Source organism: Lactuca saligna, chromosome 7, assembly GCF_052625555.1.
Source record: "Lactuca saligna cultivar CGN05327 chromosome 7, ASM5262555v1, whole genome shotgun sequence".
NCBI classification, from domain to species: Eukaryota; Viridiplantae; Streptophyta; class Magnoliopsida; order Asterales; family Asteraceae; genus Lactuca; species Lactuca saligna.
Window position 1 is genome coordinate 4,776,314 of NC_136423.1, and position 10,192 is coordinate 4,786,505.

Genomic DNA, 10,192 nt, shown 5'->3' on the forward strand with positions numbered 1-10,192 from the left:
AAATTTAATGGGTCTTAAATAAGTTTGACTATATTATTTTATATATAATACATACTTTTTATGCATTAAAATATAAAGTTAGCGGTTCGGTTAACCTATAAAACCAAAACCGAACCGTTTGTTATCGGTTAGCAAAAATTAGAAACCGAACCAACGGTTTTTAAAATGGTTCGGTTAATATGGTTCGGTTATATCGGTTAATTTGGTTATGGTTTGGTTTTTTGGTTATTATGCTCACCCCTAAAAAAAAGAGGCATTGTAAAAAAAAATATTAATGTCCAAAGAGGTTATAAAAAATAGGCATTCGAAAAAAAAAATATTAATACAATGGTGGTTTTTAGGTTAGAAGATATCTGAAAAAATTAAAAGACTCTAATCCATATATGCGCCAAGAAAAGACGTGCAAACCTTTATTTGTATATCGTTTTCTAAAAAACAAAGAGTCGATGAAAGCTAATGCTTGCGTATAATCAGCACCGCACAACCAAAAGAAACAAACTAAAAACAAACACCACTTATAAGAAATGAATCAAATATGCATCCATCTTTAAAAAGAGTTAAAGACCACCAAATTAATAGGGTCTCATGACTAAATTAAGAAGTAGAACACCCTCCTATTCTCTAGAACCATAACCACGTGCCTCTCTACTATATGTCGTCGATTGAAGTCTCCTCCTAAAAACATTCATTGGTTCGTAATACGTCCTACAGAATCATAAAATTACTCTTACAAACTCCTCTCTCTCTCTCTCTCTCTCTCTCTCTCTCTCTCTCTCTCTCTCTCTCTCTCTCTCTCTCTCTCTCTCTCTCTCTCTCTCTCTCTCTCTCTCTCTCTCTTTTTCCTTATCCACGACGACTTGAGGAGCATACATAAGCAACATTCAGCACCTCAAGCTTAACTACTATATTGATCATTATGAATTTATGATCATATCTAGACCCTATTCTAACTTCTAGTATGTTTTCCTTGAGCTTTTGGCAACAACCAAACTCATGCATTTCAAACCTTCTCTAGATATGCATGCCACAATTTATGCTAATTACACTCTCTAGCGTGCCCTCTTTTTCCACTTGGTAGAAATTAGAGATAGGATCATGCATAGCGATCAAAGTAGTAGTTAAGGGTTGGTGAACATTATGTCTGTCGTATTCGTAGTTTTATAACATTATTAAATAATGTTGAATTTATAATTCTATTAAATAAGGATTTGACTTCTCTTAAATAAAAAATTTATACATATAGGAAGATATTGATTAGCTTGAAGGAGTATATAATTAAAGAATCCCACGTTTCACGCACCTATTTCTATTTAAACCTCTCACTTATGTCTCCGTCTCCTATATATTTTCTAATTAAATATATAATTTCCACTTCTTTAAACCAGGGGCATGATGATTACCACCTAAGTTCTTCAAAACTTCCATGGCAGAATTAACGGTGGGTGATGGTGCTGTGGACGGTGGTTCTGCATCTCCCACCACCACAAACAGGAAACAGTCATACATCACCGGCATGCTTGTCAAAAACCCCGGCGTACCCATATTCCTTTCGGTGTTTTTAGTCACGCTTTTCATCACTGCAGCTGTATTCACTCGTTGGGTTGATGTTGTAAGTATTATATTTATCCTATTTATATATATATATATATATATATATATATATATATATATATATATATATATATATATATATATATATATATATATATATATATATATATATAAATAAATGAGCTTAGAGAATATGTGACTGTCATTTACCTAATATTAGGCATAGAACCATAAAAAAAACTATATATTTTTAACAAAATATCATCGAATCTCTCTACCATCTTTCTTGTATCCTCTATTAGAACTTATGCTAAGTGTTATATATATATATATATATATATATATATATATATATATATATATATATATATATATATATATATATATATATATACATTCATATATATATACATTCATATATATATATATATATATATATATATATATATATATATATATATATATATATATATATATATATATTTATTTATGGAATTTTATAAGTTTGATTTTGCACCACAAACCATATATAAAAATATTTTACCAACTATTTGTAGGTCTTCTAATTGAAATTTAATATAGAAAATACGTTATAAGATTGAAATTATTCATTAAAAAAACTCAATAAACCCCTTTCCATAAGACATCATAGAAAACCCATACAAGTATACATAAGATAGGTATTGAAAGAAGTTATAAACCTATTAAAGGTTTAATAAAAAATACATTTGAAATAGATAGATATTAAAGATAAATCACGAAATAAAATATAATATAAGTTTAAAGGCAATAGAAAGCTAAAAATTAAAGAAAAATGTGTTTTTGAATCAAAATAAAGTCGATTTTGATGGTTCTATACCTAACATTACATACATAGCAGCCACATATTCAGTTTTCCATATATATATATATACACACACGCGCGCGCGCGCGCACGCACAAGGATAATACTTGTATATGTTTATTAAGTTTTCCAGTTTGGCTACTAAACTTGTACAAAAATATTAAACTTTTTAAAAATCTGTTATAAACGCATTTAATTTTCGATTCTTTTGGTTAAAACTGTGTTATTAAATTGAAATCGCACAAATTAATTGATTTTAAAAACAATAAAATATATAATTGTTGTGTTGGTTTTAAATTCATACTTGGTAGTGATTTAAGAGAAATTAAGTATATTCTTACATTTTAGTTATATTATCCTCTTAGTCATATTAAATGATGACAAATGGACTAAAATATTATCAATTTTATTAAATATGTTATTAATTGTGACATATGTCAAACATTTGATTGGGTAGGAAGATAAGTAAAGGATATTTAATTTCTACTAATTCAATTTTTTTTTGTCGTGCTTCAGCATTTAAATTCATATTCGATAGTTTACACTTTACATATCAGATAACCGGTAGATCAAAAGTAATTAATGATCAACTAAAATAAACATAAAAACGTAAATCTGTTACTTTAAAAGTTCGTCACCTTAAATAATTTCTTTTGAAACTTCACTTTTTCCAGGACAAAAAAATTACTTATTTTAAATAATAAAATAACAAAAGTTGACTACTAGGTACTTTTTCATATGCAATATACTAACCATGTGTAAATAGGGACTACATAAAAGCAATATTAACACCCACAAACCTCGAATTAGGAGTAACCCCTTAATCAAAAGAATGGAATGAGAACTTTAATTGCTTTGTACAAGCTACATGTCAACTATGTCTCCGAACAGAGAAAAAACCAAAATCAAAACAAAACGAAATCTTAGTAAAGTTCATATACTTTGGGGGAGGAAACTACAAAACATTTTTTCAACCAAAGCATACACACACAATATATATATATATATATATATATATATATATATATATATATATATATATATATATATATATATATATATATATATATATATATATATATATATATATTTCCTTTTATTTATTTTTTATTTCTTTAATCTTTAAGATGAGTGATTAGGATCACATCTCTATATCTCAAAAAATTAGCCTGGTCTTATATATATATATATATATATATATATATATATATATATATATATATATATATATATATATATATATATATATATATATATATATATATATCACATAGCTTTTTGCAAAAACACTCTAAAAAACGGAGGTGTATAACTTGTGCATATCTATATATCATATATGCATAAAATATTCATTTTTTTGAAAGTAATAATATTGAAACTCTTAGATGTTGCTATGGAGGGATTTTTTTGGCATATGTACATATGTATATGCACTGTTTTTTGTGTTATTTATTTTGCCATTCACAAAGGATAGATGATATGTGCATAATACACATGTGAAATTTGGTTTAAAAAATTCCATGAGAAAAATAAAATTAGTTATTTTTTAAATCCATATATTCTTGAAACCATTTTATTTTGGGAACTATTTTGTATGGTATTTTTTAAACATGAAAACATTTAATATGTGAAGCTATTATATAAAGATTCACTATATAAAAAAAAAAAAAAAAATTAACTGACTTTTGTGATGTGGACGTAAGGCCATTTGTGTTTGTGCACACATGAATGTATTATGACGTAAAATGTGTATACATTCGAAAAAAAAAATAGTTTTTTTTTATCGAATAATATTCTATAGTGGTATCTTAAACTAAAAAGTTATTTTTGAAAAAAAAAAAAAAAAACCGACAAACAATTCTCAAAATAAGAGAATCATCGGGAATATGTACACACATGGTCAATAGATGTCGAATCTTGCATAATAAAACATTTTAAATATTTACTAACACACTCTTTATTCTCTTAAAGTCTATCATAACGGCTCAATTTCGTCAAAAAGATATTCTACCATTTGAAGACAACGAAACTACCAATAATTCAATAGTCGAATCATGTCCGGAATACTTCCGATGGATTCATGAGGATTTGAAGCCATGGAAAAACATCGGAATCAACAAAGAAATGGTGGAAAAAGCTAGAGAAAAAGCGCATTTCAGACTAATCATACTTGATGGGAGGCTTTACATGGAGAAATATGATTATGTTTTCCAAACTCGAGATGTTTTCACAATTTGGGGGATTCTACAACTCCTCAAACTCTACCCTGGAAAAATCCCCGACCTTGATTTGATGTTTATGTGCCATGATTGGCCTTTAATTCGTAAAGAAGATTATCAAGACAACAGCACAACCATACCACCATTATTTCACTATTGTGGTGATGATTTGACTTATGATATTGTTTTCCCTGATTGGTCCTTCTGGGGATGGTAATGCTTATATTTTAATCGTTTTAGTGTTAACTAAAAATAAAATTATAATTCTATAAAAATAAAAAACCACTATGCTTGAAATATATAGTAGTTTTGGGCAAAATTATGAATTATATTGGCTTTCAAAAATGTACCCAAATTTGCTCATAATGTTTTCCGTTAAAATTCTAGAAACAAGCGTAGATTTGTAAACAAATAATAATAATAATAATAATAATAATAATAATAATCACAAAAATGGCCATCCAAATTTGGGAATAAGAGTAAATAACTCAACTTTTGGAATATATCAAAATGAGCACCATGTCCGAAACACTTTCATACTAATTTTATATCACATCAAAAAATATATTTTCATAAACAAAGAAATATTTTGGATTTGTGACTAAACATTGCAAAATAGAAACAACGTATCTAGAGATTTCAGAAACATGTTCAAAATTCAATAAAATTATCCGAAATGTCATGAAAATGATTTGTTTTTTTTTTTTTTTTTTACCAAATCCTTCAAACAATATAGGAAACATGAAGTAGATTACGATAAGTTGGCATAAAATATGTATTGGTTGTTTTATAAGTTAGTTAAAGGGGGTTAGATTTTTCAGGCCAGAAGTTAATGTAAAGCCATGGGTGAACTTGAGCAAGGAATTGGAACACGGGAATCAGAAGATAAAATGGAAGGACAGGGAACCCTATGCTTATTGGAAAGGGAATACGTACACCGGAAAGGCCAGGAAGGATCTTGCAAAGTGCAATTCTGATGGCACACGCAAATGGAATGCCAGAATTCACCATTTGGTAAGTAATTTCAAGTAGAGATGGTAAAAATACCCGTACCCGATGGCTACCCAAAACCCTAACCCGAGTTGACCGGGGACGGGTACGAGGATTGGTATAACCCGAATGCAAAAAGCAGGGATGGATATGGAGATGGTTCTACCTGTTGGGTACCCATACTCATACCCGAAACCGGCCCCGATGGTACCTGATATATATATATATATATATATATATATATATATATATATATATATATATATATATATATATATATATATATATATATATATATATATATATATATATATATATATAAACAAATCTAATTATTTCTAAAAATAGATTGAATAAAATAATAATATTTTTTTAAGACGTCCAAATCATTAACCTAATTGTACAACTAATCACTAATAAAATAATATTAAAATTTAAACAAACTCCATAAATCTTCTTTTCCAAGATTTTGATCAGATCTTTTTTCATCCAAATAAATACTCAACACTTTATAATTTGGTCATTTCATGAATTTTCTTTATTTTTAATATGATATGTTTCCTAAAACAAACTAATGATTGAATTGAAAATAATCATTCTCCATCGAAAAGAAATTAATTGTTGAAACAAACTATTTGTCGTCCGCCGCTTTGCGTGCGTCAACGGCTAGTGTATATATATATATATATATATATATATATATATATATATATATATATATATATATATATATATATATATATATATATATATATAGTATTATTTATGCTTTTATTTTTAATAATGGATAAGCAAAAGTTTAGCAGACAAAGTAAGGTTTTTTAACAATCAAACGTATAATTTTGGGGAGACTTTTTATGACTTTTTTTCTTTTTTGCAAAAAAATGGTTTAATTTGTAAGCTTGAATGTTATTGTTCGTTTTTGAAGACATTCATTGATTATAGTGCTCTATATGAATTCTATTAGTTTTTTGTTTTGTTGGTTAATATATAATTATGATTTATTTTTCATAAAAGTTCAAAACTTTATAGCGGGTAAAAATCCCCAATTACCCATTGGGGATCTCCGATCCCCATTGGAGATGGGGATGTGGATATATTTTTAATTCCCGATGGGGATGGGGTCGGGTATAGGTATGGGGATGAGGATTCGGGTATGAGGATGGGGAACACGAAATCCGGTATACTCGTACTCATTGTCATCCCTAATTTCAAGAGTCTTAAATTTGAATACCTTTTATTTTGTAAGTTATATATATATATATATATATATATATATATATATATATATATATATATATATATATATGTATATTGAGTCCTTAGAGCAGTGAGTATGGACCATGTTATATGTCATTATGGTTTATGTGGCAAGCTATAACAACGTCATAACACTATGAATACCACCCCTTCTTTGTGTTATGTTGCATCTTGTGGCCTTTATGACATCTTGCAATGTGAAAACGAACCAATCAAATTTCATTTTCTTCTTATCTCACTTTCTCTCTCTCTCTCTCTCTCTATATATATATATATATATATATATATATATATATATATATATATATATATCTATATATATATATATATATATATATATATATATATATATATATATATATCTTTTAACATGTTACAACATATGAACACAATTTACCCCTTGATGTAATGGTGATGTTATGGATGAGGTGACACCAATTTGGTGTTACATCTATTTACCCACACACAATGCTCTTAGTATTTGCTCTAAAACGCACGTATTTATTACGAGATTATAGACCCATACACACACACACACACACACACATATATATATATATATATATATATATATATATATATATATATATATATATATATATATATATATATATATATATAGTTGGATCGGGTGAGAACTCAAAAATAAGTGAGAGCTACGAGGACAAATCATTATATATATATATATATATATGTATATATATATATATATATATATATATATATATATATATATATATATATATTCAGGATTTTTTGCGAACTCATATTTTCCCACGAACCACTTTTAAAATACGACTTTATTTGTGTGATATTTTTTTTAAAAAAAAGTGACATAAAGCACTAAATTGGTCATAAATAAACATATTCGCAAAAAAAATCTCGAAAAAATGTGTATACGATAGGTGCATATGTGCACAAGCGTCGGAAAATTCACAAGTTCGTAAAAAATGCACATATACACCTGTTGTATATGCATATTTTTGTCGAGATTTTTATTGAAAATATGTTTATATAGGCCAAATTTGGTGCTTTATGTCATTTTTTTTTTGAAAAAAAATCACACAAAAAAATTTGTATATTAAGAGTGGTTTTCTGGAAAATATGAGTTTACAAAAAATAATATATATATATATATATATATATATATATATATATATATATATATATATATATATATATATATATATATATATATATATATATATAAATCCAGGTTGGGTGTTTTGCTAATTTAACAACCCAATGACTAAATCCAAAACAAAATGAAAAGTATAGGAATTAAAAAGATAAACAAATATGCAAAACTGTATCATAGGACCAAACTTGTAATTTACTCCATATCTACCTTTTTTGAGAAGAAGAGTTTGGAAATTTATTTTGTATTGATGCAATTTTTGCAGGATTGGAGAAAAGGATTTAAGGAGACCGATCTAGCAAACCAATGTACATATAGGTAACTCACAAATGAATAACCATTACCACATTTATTTTTTGTACAAACTTAAAATCTAGTTAGTAAATTCTTCCCCCCTCCCCAATTCTTATTTTTGTTCATTAGGTACAAAATATATGTAGAAGGAAATGCATGGTCGGTTAGCGAGAAATACATTTTGGCATGTGACTCGATGAGTCTTGTCATAACTCCACATTACTATGATTTTTTCACAAGAGGTTTAACACCAACCATTCACTATTGGCCTATAGACGAACACAAAAAATGCAGTTCGATTAAGTTTGCAGTTGACTGGGGAAACAAAAATATAGAAAAGGTAACCATTCTCACAATTTTTTTACTAAAATACAAACTATTAGCGGTTATCATAAAACTTTCTCTAAGGATACATTTTCCAATAGCTTAAGATATGTTCAAAATAATCCTACACATATCGAATTCAAATCTCGCATGATCACATGTGTATTGAACCGAAAAAAGGGGGAGGGGGAGAGGGGGGGGGGGGGGGGGTTAGTTTAAGCCAAAAAATATCTATAACAAACTAAACATGTTAGAATAAGAATGTTATAAGCCGAAAAGACAAACGGTCAAAATACCCTAAAGATCACAATTTTATACTCTAAGATTTTATATCATTTTAAATCTTCACAATATGAAATCATGTCGCTATATGGCTATCATAGTTGTAAAGAGGTATGAGTTTACAAATGATGTCTCACGTTCAAGTCCGATTAGCTGAAATCTCTCATATTAACAACATCTAGCAATGAAATATTAGGATAACTCAGTACTTAAACAATTTTAATCTTACATGCATTTCAATATGTGTTGATTTTCATAATTTTTTTCAACTCACATAAAGGGAAGAGAAGAAAAATATTTAATTATACAAAAGAATTTTGTTTTTACAGGCACAAGAAATAGGAAGAAGAGGGAGTGAATTCGTTAAAAATGAGCTACAAATGAAGTTTGTATACGATTACATGCTCCATCTTTTAACAGAATACTCGAAGCTTTTGAAATACAAACCATTTATCACGAAAAATGCAGTTGAAGTTTGTTCATGTTTTGGAAAAGGGCTAGTGAAGGAATTTAAGAAGATATCTATGGTAATCGGTCCAACAAAGGCGAGTCCTTGCACCATGCAGCCTCCGTATGAGGATTTTGAACTTGAATCTTTACTCTTTATGAAATTAAACTTAACAAGGCAAGTCGGAATTTGGGAAGCAAGCAAGCGTATTTAGCGTACACAATTTTTTTTATAGGATTTGTTTTAGAATTTTGACCAAGAGGCGAAAAATCGGTGCAATTTACTGTTTCCTATTAGTATACGAGGTGTTGATGTAATTGTATTATGGTATATATGTATACACCAAAGGAGATGATAAATGTTTTATGTGACATGCTCCAAGCACATATGTTGAAGACAAGAGTTTCATACCTATTTACGGGGGCGGCTCAAGGAATTTAAAGGCTTTAAGCAAGCCTTTCAAGTAAGCAAACAGTTTAGAACTTGAGACCTTTAGTTTTATAAACCAGTTCTTTTATCACCAAGTTAAGTTTCACAATAAGCTTTAAATTTTGGGGCCCTTTAGAATTGGGCCCTAAGCCCTTGCTTAGTTTTTCAAAAGGTAGAGCCGGCCCTGCCTATTTATAGTTGATCTAATCAACATCTACCAAAAGTTGTTATCATATGTAATTAATCACCATCACAAAAAGCTCATTTAAGGGGTTGTTTAACAACCTTTAAATGATTTAGAGGCTTGAAATGAATCTTTTTCTTAGTGTAAACATGCAGTTTGGTTAGATCATCCATGAATTGTGTGCATGGTTGTGCCAGTGGGTAGGACACCTTACATGATGACCCATGGC

At 28.3% G+C, this 10,192-nt stretch overlaps 1 protein-coding gene across 3 annotated transcripts; it reads left to right on the plus strand.

Annotated features, from left to right (window-relative positions):
• The first annotated feature begins 508 nt into the window (after nt 1-508).
• Nucleotides 509-9,736, plus strand: LOC145006073 (uncharacterized). Of its 3 annotated transcripts, none has more exons than XM_078965167.1 (7): nt 509-691; nt 1,386-1,609; nt 4,367-4,827; nt 5,436-5,628; nt 8,268-8,320; nt 8,426-8,636; nt 9,232-9,736. In XM_078965167.1, the coding sequence occupies exons 2-7, from the start codon at nt 1,424-1,426 to the stop codon at nt 9,562-9,564; spliced, it is 1,437 nt and encodes a 478-aa protein (XP_078821293.1). In that variant the 5' UTR covers nt 509-691; nt 1,386-1,423; the 3' UTR covers nt 9,565-9,736. The 3 variants fall into 3 exon arrangements, with proteins under 3 accessions (XP_078821293.1, XP_078821295.1, XP_078821294.1); XM_078965169.1 differs by lacking the exon at nt 509-691 and adding an exon at nt 749-956; XM_078965168.1 differs by lacking the exon at nt 509-691 and having other exon boundaries at nt 982-1,609.
• The last annotated feature ends 456 nt before the right edge of the window (nt 9,737-10,192 follow it).

Coding starts and splice junctions, on each gene's coding strand:
- LOC145006073 (XM_078965167.1), top strand. CDS start 1,424: ATGGCAGAATTAACGGTGGGTGATGGTGCTGTGGACGGTGGTTCTGCA. Junction 4,828..5,435: donor GATTGGTCCTTCTGGGGATG/GTAATGCTTATA, acceptor TAGATTTTTCAG/GCCAGAAGTTAATGTAAAGC. Junction 8,321..8,425: donor GCAAACCAATGTACATATAG/GTAACTCACAAA, acceptor TTTGTTCATTAG/GTACAAAATATATGTAGAAG.